The following is a 12,514-nucleotide window of genomic DNA, read 5'->3' as shown; positions in this document are numbered from 1 at the left end:
GCATGGGGGAATGACAGTCCTCCCAATGGTATAGAGCATATGAGAAAACAAAGAGAGACGGGGTGGGGAGAGAGAGATCAAAAAAGACAGGTGATTAGATGACATCGTCAAAGAGCGAATATTAGTGGGTCGTGAAAAGTGGGCGTCCCCAGGAGATGTGAAAGAATATCCAGTTCTTTCGGCCTGCTCGGGAAACCGCCATGGTTTTCGTAGCATAAGAGAATCAATGATTTCAAAGCCAGGAGGTGGTTCCGATGGGCCCGAGTTGGTCATCGAAGATGCTGCCATACAGATCTTCGATCTCCACCAGGTAATCATTGACGGTGAACTTCTTGAGTCCCTTATTATGCAAAAGCATTTCTTCTTCGTCCAACACTCGGTGTCCACCACCAAACTCCTCCACCACCTCGTTGACTTGCTCTAGCTCCTTGCCAAACGGATGCGGCTCGGGCTGGAAGAAGTCCTGCGTCGTTCGAAGTGCCGGGCCGCTACGGCTGGAGTTCAACGGGGGAGGGGACAGTCTAGACAGGGAGCGCTTGCGAGCCAACTCCTGATGCGATCGCTTCGTGTGGGAGAGAGCCCGCTTGGGAACCAACGGGGCCTCTGTGGACGACGATGTCGATGTCGAGGAGCGGGGGTGGCTGGTGATAGTGGCCGATCGCTTCGGGAAGTAAGACGGGACGGGGTTGGAATCGATTGGCGAATCATCCGGAGTGGTAATCTGTGATCCGAAGCTCTGGTGCGAAAACGACAACTCCGAGTCGTCGGGGGATTGCAAAGATGAAGTCGACGATGAAGTGGCGGAGTGCAGATCGGGGGCGTTGTAAGCCAGCATGTTCGTAGTCGATAATAATTCCACGGGTGCCGAAATGTTCCCTCGCTTGATAGTGCCAGCGTTGAACTTCACCTGGCCCTCGCGATAGGGCATGGGCGCAGAGACCTCGGGTCGCTTGTTGCGCTTGGTGAATGCGCGGGTGAGGGTCGACATGATGACGGAAATATGGCGAGAGTCAGCGTAGAAAGTCTAGACGGTCGGCCTCCACTAGATATAGTTCCTTTCTGCTGTTTTGCGAAGAGTGCCGCCGTTACTTTCTCGATCTCTGGCGTTGAAACCGTATTGCGTCTTTCTTTCTTTTTCCTATTTTTAGGGACAACCGGTTTCCTCGGTCGCAACAAATCTCGTCGCCTTTTGCGGAGTTGATAAAGAATGTGTGGTTGACGATCGCGGATGTGGAGTATAAAGAAGGTATGGAAGATCGATGACCGGAATGTCCGATATCAGATACTGAGTCGGTTGCGCTCTGGCAACTCTTTTCTTCCGGTTTTGCAGTCGAAAAAGGATTGGAATAAGTGACAATGAATGTAGAGACAAAGGACCGAAGTATTCCCTTATCTTTCTTTTTCATGCACAGCAGAAAAAATGGGAAGGATGGGAGAGTCTCGCCTCAGACGGGCGGGTTACTTGACTCAAGGGGGGAGTTGCTGCAGTAGCTGAAGTACCGGGGCGGACAACCAGGACTCGCCACGGGGGAGATGCGTAAAGTATAAGAATAAATATCTCAAATAGGTTTGAAAGGAAGGAATCCAGGATGGTCAAATCCAGGAGAAGAGAATGGAAGGAAAGAAAAAAACAATCAAATAAAATCAAAATCAAAGAAGTGAATCAGCCTGTCTGCGAAAGAATCCCCCAGGGAGGAATGCAGTGGATGGAAAGGAAGAAGGAAAAAGAGGGAAAAGAAGACGGGAAGGGAAGAAAAAAGGAAGAGGGGAAAAGGGTCAAGAAAGGTCAAACTTCGGTCTGGCCCAAAACCACACAATTTGGGCTTTTCCCTGTCCACCCTTGGATCCAGCCTGTTCGTCCCGCAATTCTTCTCCAATGCCTTTAACGGGTTCAACCGTCAAACTTTGCACCCTTTCGCTTTGTCTCCGGTTCCTATCTTTTTGGCCTCTCGACTGAGTCGCCGACCGTGGTAGCAACGGGTCGAGAACAACTACTATCAGTTGTCCAGAATTCGCGTATCCATGGGATGCAGACTGCTGCGTCAGGGTCTTTCTTGCCTGAGAAGGAGGACCGACGATTTTATTAATTAATTAATTAATATTATTGACTTTTTAGACTTCTCACGTCGCCCTGATCGGCTCTACCCCCCCGCCGGTGACTTTCCAGCCATGAGATTATCTCCCTCTACTGTACGATGCAGCTGTACACCGTCCAGCAGTAAAATGAATGGATGGATCCGGTCCCCCGACGGCCAAGCCCCGATGCTCGACAGATGCATGTACCACGCGGTTACTTCTGGCCGACCATTTGATGTGACGCTGGGGGACAGGTATCATCCTTCCTGTCCGAGAATCCTTCCCCCTCCCTCTCCCACGTACATGCCGAATGACGAGGGAATCTTGTGTCCGAAGTACTGAACCTACATTCATACATGCATGGCTCTCTCCTCCAGGGGGTGTTTGGAAGGACAAAGGAGGAATACCGCCGGAACTCAAAGTTCCAAACGAACCTCCTGTGAAAAAATAATTTGGCCGAGGACATCCAGGACAGACAAGTCGAAACGAGTGGCAATTGGTTCCCCCAGGTCTCCGCCTGGCGCGTAGTTAATAATTTCCCAACACCCGACCGGACAACAGAGCAATCACGATAGTCTAATCATCCTCGCGGAGGCATGGTCAAGCGACGGCGTCGAAGTTGGCGCCAGGAACGGCAAGGCGGCAGCCTGTAGAAAGCCTTGACCGGGTGGGGATGAAACAATCATGCCGTGCGATTTGTCTCAGGATGTGTGATCACGGCTGCATGGACGGGACCCTATGACATCGATGGATGATGTGGGAAGGATCGCGGTCTGGTCTTGGGACACCGCTGTAAGGCCCGCATGGTGCAGATGCAATAGTGGTTCTGTTTTTTATTTTCAGCTTCCAGGATGTGGTTCCATCACAGGTCGAAAATCGATGAATGATGCATCGAAGATATCCATGCGACTTCTAGGCGAAGGTGGGGGGAAAAGAAGTCGCAAAGACCAAAAGACTCGATGGACAAAGCATTTGTGGCTTCCCCCAAGTGGGTCACGGGGTCACACTCTAATCTCTAAGTCTTGGCCTGAGGCACCTGCAAAGTGCAATCCCTCGTCGCAGGAAGAAACAACCCTCGACGATGAGATCACAAAATGTCGGATAGATCTATTTTGACTCTGCTGCCGGAGTTGTTCCTGACTTGGGATCACTAGTCCGCCGGATATTCCTCGGCGCCCTACTTGCAGTTTCACCAGCTGGCTCCTTTCATTTGCCGGTACCTTCTTTGTTCCTGACTCTGAGTCTTGCTCAGTGTAGGTTTACTTTCTTCCGAGCATTAAACTTTGCTCAGGGCTGAAAACCTGAACAGTCGATCGATCTAGAGTCTCTAGCCCACTGTTCGTAGGCTCGGGAACACCTCATCCACCATCTATCCACAGAGTTCGCACAAATCCAATGTGATTTGGTTGTCCGGATCCATCATCAGCTGAACCTTGGGTTGCTGAGGCCGCGCCTTTGTGACTGGTGTCTTCGGGCGAATCACATGATCTCTGCAATCGGTAATGTCTACGGCGATCAACGATCAGCTGACTTGAGGGTATCAACGTTTTCGTTGCATGCCAAACCGAGGCCGGCAGGGACTACACAAGTACTATATAGAATAGATCGAGCCAATCTTCCGTACATGCAATAACTGTTCGTCCAAATTGAGACTCCGATACTCCGTATTGCCGCTCGCATCACTGCGCGGGGCTTTTCAGTCCTCGTCCATAGACTCCCAGCCATCCGGTCCCCCGGCTGCGTCTGCAGCCCCAACCTCCGCGCCACCCTCCTCGTCGTCCGACTCATTCTGGTCCGCCTGCAGTCCCACGGTGCGCTCCTGAACCTCTCCTTCCAGCGCGGGCATGCGCGACACAAACGCCCGGCGCACAGCAGCATTGGTCGACGTATCCCAAACTTGCACGGTACCCTTGCTGCCGGCCACCGCCAATCGGAAGCTCGTCTCGGCGTCGGGGGCGAAGGTCGTGGAGAAGACCTTGCCGACTTCCAGCTTGCGAGACACGACCATACTGGGCTTGTCGTTCTCCACGTTCCAGATCTTGACCTGCTTGTCGGTGGAGCCGGTGACCAGGAATCCGGGAATGGCCGAGTTGATGTCGAAGGCGGACACCGACGAATCGTGCGCTTGCAGGGACCAGACGGGCTTGGACTCCTGCGGCGTCGCGGGGATGTTTCGCACGTCGTAGCGGTAGACCATACCACCGTCCGTCGTCACGTAGAAGTAGTTCGGGTCGTGCACATCCCAGCGCACGTTCTCGACGTCCGCGTCCACTCCCCAGCGGGCCTTGGCGTCGGGGGCCCTCATGTCCGCCGCGACCACAGTGCGGTCGTAGCTACCGGTGAGCAAGATGGTGGATTCCGTAGGGTGCCAGTTCAGCGAGCACACCTTGTCGGTGTGGTGGGAGTAGGACTTGGCACATTTGGTGGTGTTCAGGTCCCAGAGCTTCACGGTGCGGTCCGCCGACGCCGAGGCCAGTAGGTTGCGGTGCTGCCGGTTGGCGGCCAGGGCCAGCACCGAGTCAACGTGGAACTCGTCGTTGGCCTTGGTCTTCTTCTTCTTCTTGGACTTCTTGTCCGCGTCGGCACCGCCCTGGCCTAGGATGGCGTTGGGGTACATGCAGTCGACGACGTCGAGATCCCAAATCTCAATGTCGGGCTCCATAGTACCGACTGCGACAAAGTTTCCGGTAGTGCGGCCCTCGGCAGCCTTGCCGACGGGCATGTCCAGCCATTCGAGACAGAGGGGAATGGCCGGCAGCATAATGTCGTGATGCACGTACAGGTTGGCATCGTGGTCCTCGTACACGTAAACTTCGAGATGCGCGACCTCGTCCTCCACCTTACCGGCCAGAAGCAGGTTATCCGTGGGAAGAATCTGCAACTCCTCTCTCTCCTCGTCGTCGTCCTCGTCCTCGGGCACCACCAGATACGGATCCTCCTCGTTGGGCTGGTGGTAGGCCAGCGATTTGACATTACCGAACATGGTGATCTGCTCGCCATCCTCGTCGACCTCGTCGCTATCGTAGTGGTCCAGGTCGTATTCTTTCAGGTCATCGTCACTACAGCGCACAGATCGAGTTAGTCCTGTATGTCTTCTCGCGCGGCGGGGGGTTCATATTGAACTCACTCCTTGGCGTCCTTCTTGTCCGATCCTTTCTCCACGGCATCGGAGCCAGACTCCTTCTTATCCTCGTCCATCGTCTCGTCCTCATCCTCGTTACCCTCTTGGGCAGCCTTCAAGTCACCCTTGGCGTCTTCGAGCTGCATCCTCGCCAACTCGGATATGCGACCCATTTCTTCTTCGTCAATTTCATATTTCGTAGGAAATTGGGCAGCGACACCTCGTCGCACCCAACCGGTAGTAGTGATCATAGACATCGTGAGGACTTTTTGGGTGACAAAAGAGGAAAAAGAAAAATCAATTAAACCCGAATCAAATCGTAACTTTTAGACTCGAAAACCAAATATCGAGTAAAACCAACAATGACAGAAAAAGAAGACAGAATGAAAAATATAATCCGACCTCCCTGGTAAAAATCTAACCAAAGGAATATAGTCAAATCAACACCTCACTCACCGAGGCTTCGTTGGATAGATTGAATTGTCACTCCGAAAGCGCAACTTCGATCTTTTTTTTTTTTTTTTTTTCCTTCGCAGCCCCTCTTGTGCTGCGTCTTTCCGCCCGGCAGAAACGGACACCAGACTCACCGCCTCGATTGGGTTTTCGGGGATTTCAACTGGCCGAACATAGAAGGACTTAGCTTACCTACAAACCGAGAGTAGGAGGAAGCGCATTCAGCCGATTCTCATCAGACAACCTTGAACTCGAACATACCACGAAATCCGCAACGATGCATTCTCACCTCCACACGCCGCAAAATGCCAGTACGTCAACCGCGCCCCCCACCGACCACCTCGACCTTCATTTCACGGTCCCCGAAACTGAAACTAACCATCATTCTACCGAAAACTAGACTGCGAAGCAATCATGACCGCATTAGACGAATGTCACGCACGTGGATTCCTGCACAAAGCCCTGGGCAACTGCAACGATATCAAGCGCGACGTCAACAAGTGCCTGTCGCAAGAACGGTATGCGCGCGCAAAGCGGAATCGCGATCAGGCGCGGGAGAACCGGAAACGGATCGAGAAGATCTGGGCGGACGAGAAGGCTGCGGAGCAAGGGGAGAAATAGACCGCTCTCTATCTGAGGGTAGTGTGCAGGAATGTATAGGTTCTTGATCGATTGCATTGGAGGGTTGAAGAGGGGTTATGACACGGCGTTTTAGGAGGGATCTCTTCTCATTTTTATCATTGTATGCGGGGTGATTGTATGAATATGGATATAAGGACAGTTATCGTTCTCGAGAATGTACTTGTCAATCGTTACGTTGATCGATTGTTGGAGTATCATATTCCGGATATTGAATGTACAGTACATGACTTGATCATGGAGAGACGTTTGTGTCTCTGCTCCCAGCCGGAACGCCTTAACACGTAACAAACAAATGATGCTTTTTTCTTTCTTCCATCCAATTGACGGAAGCTCATTCCTCCATCACATCTACCGAGGCCACAGCCTCAGCCCCGAGCGACGGTGCCTGTTCACCGTCATCACCTTCTCGCCGCGCTCCTTTGTGGTGACGCCGTCTCCTCTTCGGCTTCGGAGCCGAATCGCCATCCGCACCACCAGGGCCCTCGTCCCCACTGTCGTGCTTCGATTGCCCTTCCTCCTTCGCCGGCCTCTGCTTCGTCGAGCCAGCGGTCTCAGCAACCTTCTTCTTCGGCTTCTTGACACTCAACGGATTAGGACCCTTGGCTTTCTTGAACCCCGGCTTTTTCTTCGCATCCTTTGCCTCTGCCGCGCCTTCTCGCTTCTTCTTATTGATTGTCTCATCAGTCAACCCAACCCGGAACTTGCCCTTCTCGACACCCTCCCGGATCTCATCCGACGGCATACTCATCGGCTCCAAAATCATCACCGACCGCTTGACATACACGATCGGCACACCAGGGATACTCCGCGCTTGTCTCCGCAGCGACTGGGCCTTTCGCAAGGAGACTTCGCCTTGATCGGGGCCGCGCTTTCTCTTCTGCCCAGCACCACCCTTATTGGCATTCGCGCTGGCGGCAGCGGCAGCGGCTTTCTCGGCACCCGGGGGATCGGCCGTGGCGAGGATGTAATGTTCTTTGTTCTTTTTGGCGTCGGTGCTCGGCGACAGAAGCGAGAGCAGACATTCGGTTTCGTCGATGGGCGTGGAATCTTCGTTATGCGAGCAGTGACGCAATGGCAGTGTCGTGGGCGGGGGGAGACACTCCGGACGCATGGGGTTGTTGGTTCGTGGGTGGAGAGGTTGACCGGCCATGAGGGTTTCCAGGGAACATTTTGTCAATACTGTCAAGGAAGAAGAGAGGATAGGTTAGTATCCCGGGTTCGTTTTGGGTGTTGAAAGGTAAAGCAGAAGCGAAAGGAGTCGAGTCGGGAGACGTACAAGGCTTGACTTTTCCTTGAAGAGTGCGCTCCAGCGCAGGAATCAGTTCCATCTTGAATGAGTGTACAGCACGTAGGAGGTTCGAGTCCACTGGTGTTATCGACCATGTTAGCAGGCTATCATTACGGAGGCACCGGTGGGCAAGCAGCGCATACCGAGGACTTGGTAGGGTTCACGGAATCCGAAAGTAAGCTCATACTGGTGCATGAGCTTACGGTACTTCTTGGAACGTTTGGCCCTCATTGTGGCGACTGATTGACCGAGAGGGAGAGCGGAATTAAAGGCGTGGTGTCGATGGAGATGGAAGCTGCTTGGGAAGGGAAACTTTTTTTTTCTGGTTTTGCCGGGCGGAGTTGCGCTGCTTTAGCTGTGGTCTGTGCGTTATCTACATCGCCGTCGATAACAGGACCAGGATTTCCAAAGGGTAACAACTGGAACAGGATAGAAATGCGTTAAATTGGTGTGAGTGTATAGATAATAGCTCGCTGAATAAAATCAAGTATGTACCGAAAGAGTATTAAATACGAAATATCAAGCCGCTAGAAAAATTGGGCTTTTTCTAAGCACATAACGAAAGTCACCCATCACGGAGTATGCAAATGGGCGACAGAAAATCCACATGCAGAAGCTCAAAGCATCCCGTCTATTTTGCGCAGTGGGAGTTTCACCCTGACCCAGAAATAAAAGGAGGCCATCTTGGAAGTGCCCTTAGTCGTTTATGCCGTGCGACGAACCAACCTGAGGTCGATTGAAGTAGTCGCGCTCCAGTGCCCAGTACTGTCTGTTTGATGTAAGTGAGGAAGATTGGGCGCGTCGTCCCAAGTATTGCTGAAAATTTGTGAAAAGAGTCAGGAGGCTCGTCTCCTGCAAGCTCCGACCACTACGCTAATATCGTCCATTTTCCCTGTTCCCGTTAGTACGTCGTGACGCTAGCATTGGGTCTCAAAATGCGAGAACTTACCACCTTCAACAGCCAACCCCTCGTCGATCGCCTTTTCCATGTAGGGACTCTCCGCAAACGGGTCTTGTGCGATCGCCAGAGCAGATTTGAGCAGCTCTCGCGCCACAAATACCATGCGCTCCTCCGCAAGAACTGCAGGCGGCGCCCAGTCCAAATCGGTGTTGTCGTACCGGCCCTGCTCCCACTTCCGCATACTCTCTAACGTAATGCTCAGGACCTCGTGCTCCCAGAGATTATCGAGGACACCATCCGAGACTGCCAACACGACGTCCTCTTCCTCCAGATCGATCAAGTCCAGCACTGCGTTCGCTTGGGGCGTGTCCACGCTGTTGGTGCCCAGTTGCATCGGACAGTCAAACCAGTGCCATTGTTCCTTGGTGCGAAACAGGACCTTCTCCTCGCTCGGACGGATCACCAGCACCTTGCAATCTCCCAGGTTGGTCACGTAGAGTAACGGCTTCGTGTGTCCTGCGTCGTCGCGCTGGCAGTGTAGGAGCGCCGTAACCGAGGTCGTCGTGCCCAGCCATTCGCTCGGCGAGGTGGTGGCTCGTAGAGTTTCTTCGTAGGCGCGTTGCAGGTAATCGATGGGGTGTAACGGCGCGCAGTCCGCGGTTTCTCGCTCCACTTCTAGGGCCCAAAAGTGTAACAGTAATCGGGACCAGAGACTATCGACCACCACGAGAGATAGATCAGTATTCGGCCTTCCATAAACGGCAGGGAAAGAACTCACGCAGCATGACCTCGCGGCTTCGTAGCCCACGCTCCTACGCCGTCATTGACGGCCAGGAAATTCTCCGCAACCAGGACGGCATCGTCGCCGTTGTTCAACCCTCGGATCAGCTCTCCCCGGACGGATAATCTCTTATCCTGGCTCAGATAGTGGGTAGTCAAGGGGTCGGAAAAGGAGGAGGACGGCGGCGAGAGGAAGGGTGGGGGGAAGGGGCGCGAGGGACGTTTGGCGCAGAGAGCGTACCCCGTCTGGAAGTAAAAGGGGCAGCGAGCGATGGGGAACTGTGGATGCCGATCGGGAACCGGCGTGGTGATGCCGTAGGAGGGCCAGACAGCGCGGTACCCCCGGACCAGCGTCTTGGGTCGTCCCCCGGAGCGTGCGATCCACTGTGGGTTGCCAGGTCGTAGGGGCGAGGCTATTATGGCCGACGGCGACGATAAGGACGGGGAGGTAAAGGCGGCAGTCGAGGCAGATGCAAACGTCTTGGGGACCATGCCCGCTATGATGTGAACCGCCACAGTCTCTCAGTAGCCCTGAGATGACCTCGAGGGGATTGCTCTCTCTCCAGCGTCGATTGGGGCGATCTGCTCTCGCTACTTTTCATGCTGAGATAAGTTGAGGCGGATCACAAGGGAAGCCCTGACAGCCAGTCATCGCCCGGTTTGACTAAGAGGAATGAGCGATGCTTCGTAAACCGTTGGGATTGGAGCCTGTGGAAGTGTCGGGCGTTGACGGCGTCGGAGATTATTCCGACGGACAAGACGGCGACTTTTATAGAACTGGTGTCGTCCGTGTTTAGCCAGAAAGTGTCTAGGCTTTTGTTTGCCTGGGGATTTGTTTCGTTTCTCAGGAAGAGAGCCGAGAACAATAGAATTGCCAACCTTGGCATTATCCCAGCATAACTCGCTGTCTGGAATGCTGAGTCATCTATGTGCACAAGCTCGAAGTTACAGTATGAGTCGAGAGTAAATGTCGAAATTCAGTCATTATTTCCACCTGCTTGACTTTTCCTGCTGCCAGTAGATACAAGAGATCAACCTCAATCAGCTTCTCATAAAGATATCATCATTCCATTATCACCAATTCCTAGTCTTAACCTCGTAAATCGTTAAGTTCCGTCTTTCGCTTTTCCATGCTACACCTAAACCTCCAAACGACAGTCCATACCAATCACCGCTCAATCATCACTCAGGCATTTCACTCCATTCGCCTTGGCAGTCGTGAGTCGCTGCTTCTGGATCTCCTCGGCGAACAGCAGAAGCGCGCGATCAAACTCTTTCGCAATCTCCTGATCCTCGACGTCGCGACGAAGGCAGGAAATACCCTGAAAGATTGCTTTGGCGAGACTGCTGCAACGGGCACCAAACTCACGAGGGCTAACACCTTTGCGGCGCTTGACGAGCAGGACGCGCATCTGTCTCTCGGCGCAGGGGCAGGGGCGCTCCGGATCCAAGGTGCAATCCCAGGCGCAAGTGCAGCTAGAACGACAGATACACTTGTTTTCCTTGACGTAGTCGCTCAACCGGCGTCGCTCGTCCACACGCCGAACATCGCCAACACTCTTACCCTCCAGCTTAGCCAGTGTAGCTTGACGGTGATCCTTGATCAGCTCGCGCTCCCAGACTTCCGGGTCAGCCAGTTCAGAATTGACGAAGGGAAGCTCCGACGTAGGCAATTCGTCCTGGAAGGTCACCTTGGGGGTTAGGGCCAGGTATCTTTCGGAGAGCACGGTAAGAACCTCCTCTGGGGGCATGTCATAAAGCAGAATGCCGTTGGTCCACTTCTGACGAAACGCGGACGAACTGTCGCTAGCCACGCTCATGATATCACGACGGTATCCGAGCAAATCATCCAGAAAAACGCCCATGCTCTCGAACCTACTGATGGCGCGGCGGACATACTCACTCTGGTGCTGTCGCACGAGTTCTTTGTGGATGTGCAGACAAATGGCAGGAGATTCGAGCATGCGCTTGCAGAACAGGAGGATCTTGAATAGGTGGGTTGGCTCAGGCAAAGTGCAGGAAGCCTTGCCGGTCATGCCGTGAAGGTTGAGGTGAAAGCAGGAGCATAGATCAACGTTGGCCATTTCCATGATCAACCTGGCAAACAGCGCATAGTACAGTCCCTCCACTGCGTCGATCAGGTTCGCAATTGAGTCGGAACCGACAACCTCCTCGGTGCGCTTCACATGGTATAGAAGGCCGTCGGGCATGTCGTCCAGCTGGCGCATAAGTCCATACCCATTAGTCTTTCTCTTTATCCAAGAGCAACAGAAACACATACCTCGACCCCGTATTGCATAAGAATCGTGGCGACAATCTTGGCAACGGTGTACACCTTGGAAAAGACCGAGAGGACACTGTAGAGCCAGTCGGAGGCATCCTCGGTGGGACGCTCGTCGAGGCATCTGACAGAATCAGAAAATTGATTCCAGTCAGGAGCCCCGATGGTGTATGGAAGGTGAGGACGTTCGACGGGATCCATGAGCTGCAGTTCCATCAGTGTAAACAAACGGCGTCGAGGATGACCGGTTGAAGGATGAAGGTAGGAGATGAGAAATGGAAGAGATGAGCACCCACAGCAGACATATATGAGGCTTGAGTACTGTCAGAGGAGCGGAGGTGTGAACCCATTCTCTGATTTCTCAGCGGCAGGGTTTGGGAATACAAATAAAAGCCTTCATCGTGCTCACTGGTGTTGGAGGAACGAAAGGAAGACAAAGTGTTCCGTTTTTCATCACCGGTTTGGGAGGCGCGTCTAGGGAAAAGTTTTCTCACAGTAGTGTCCCAAAGCACCGAGACGGATCTGTGAAGATGCCGCATTGTTTCGAATGGTTCCGAATGGTGAGAGTCGTCGATTGACATTGACTGTCTCTCAAACAAGGCGGCGGTAGGCTCGGCGATCTGGGTTGAACTGAGAGAAAGATGGATAGTGCGGACAAGGGAAGGACAAATGATGTCGGTCGGACTTACGAGCCTTGGGCGTGATTGACTCGCTTAAGGGGAGCATGTTGCAAAGTGAGTGAAACTGAGAGTAGTGAAGAGTGAAGTGACTGGTCTGTGAAAACCAGTGAAGGGAAACGATGCCTGAAGAACATCTTTCTGCGGTCTCATCTTCTCCGTCAGTCAGCTCTAACATTGCATCCAGCGATTCATCCTAATTCACTATGTCTGTGCACACCAGTCATCAATGTTGCACGCGCTGTACCTGGTATCTATCATGTAAAGTCGTTGTCCGATCATGCCATATAAATGC

At 53.1% G+C, this 12,514-nt stretch overlaps 6 protein-coding genes across 6 annotated transcripts; 1 reads left to right on the top strand and 5 right to left on the bottom strand.

Annotated features, from left to right (window-relative positions):
* Positions 1 to 232: 232 nt before the first annotated feature.
* Positions 233 to 988, bottom strand: LDX57_009521 (uncharacterized protein; the record flags this gene model as incomplete). The annotated part of the gene is made up of 1 exon (XM_046091251.1): positions 233 to 988. One exon carries the CDS (start codon positions 986 to 988, stop codon positions 233 to 235), a length of 756 nt encoding a protein of 251 aa, XP_045947228.1.
* Positions 989 to 3,772: 2,784 nt separating this feature from the next.
* On the bottom strand, positions 3,773 to 5,454 carry PWP1 (rRNA-processing protein PWP1; the record flags this gene model as incomplete). The annotated part of the gene is made up of 2 exons (XM_046091250.1): positions 3,773 to 5,135; positions 5,204 to 5,454. The coding sequence occupies 2 exons, from the start codon at positions 5,452 to 5,454 to the stop codon at positions 3,773 to 3,775; spliced, it is 1,614 nt and encodes a 537-aa protein (XP_045947227.1).
* A 610-nt stretch (positions 5,455 to 6,064) lies between these two features.
* LDX57_009519 (COX assembly mitochondrial protein) lies at positions 6,065 to 6,271 on the top strand (the record flags this gene model as incomplete). Its single annotated transcript, XM_046091249.1, has 1 exon — positions 6,065 to 6,271. The coding sequence occupies one exon, from the start codon at positions 6,065 to 6,067 to the stop codon at positions 6,269 to 6,271; it is 207 nt and encodes a 68-aa protein (XP_045947226.1).
* Positions 6,272 to 6,623: 352 nt separating this feature from the next.
* Positions 6,624 to 7,811, bottom strand: LDX57_009518 (rRNA-binding ribosome biosynthesis protein UTP23; the record flags this gene model as incomplete). Its single annotated transcript, XM_046091248.1, has 3 exons — positions 6,624 to 7,471; positions 7,569 to 7,658; positions 7,724 to 7,811. 3 exons carry the CDS (start codon positions 7,809 to 7,811, stop codon positions 6,624 to 6,626), a joined length of 1,026 nt encoding a protein of 341 aa, XP_045947225.1.
* A 605-nt stretch (positions 7,812 to 8,416) lies between these two features.
* On the bottom strand, positions 8,417 to 9,753 carry LDX57_009517 (uncharacterized protein; the record flags this gene model as incomplete). The annotated part of the gene is made up of 3 exons (XM_046091247.1): positions 8,417 to 8,472; positions 8,530 to 9,194; positions 9,260 to 9,753. 3 exons carry the CDS (start codon positions 9,751 to 9,753, stop codon positions 8,417 to 8,419), a joined length of 1,215 nt encoding a protein of 404 aa, XP_045947224.1.
* A 683-nt stretch (positions 9,754 to 10,436) lies between these two features.
* On the bottom strand, positions 10,437 to 11,743 carry LDX57_009516 (uncharacterized protein; the record flags this gene model as incomplete). The annotated part of the gene is made up of 2 exons (XM_046091246.1): positions 10,437 to 11,480; positions 11,543 to 11,743. The coding sequence occupies 2 exons, from the start codon at positions 11,741 to 11,743 to the stop codon at positions 10,437 to 10,439; spliced, it is 1,245 nt and encodes a 414-aa protein (XP_045947223.1).
* Between the last annotated feature and the right edge of the window lie 771 nt (positions 11,744 to 12,514).

Source organism: Aspergillus melleus, assembly GCF_016097325.1.
Source record: "Aspergillus melleus strain CBS 546.65 chromosome Unknown contig5, whole genome shotgun sequence".
Classification (NCBI taxonomy): Eukaryota; Fungi; Ascomycota; class Eurotiomycetes; order Eurotiales; family Aspergillaceae; genus Aspergillus; species Aspergillus melleus.
Note: the sequence above shows the minus strand (reverse complement) of the source record. Positions and strands in the feature narration are given on the sequence as shown.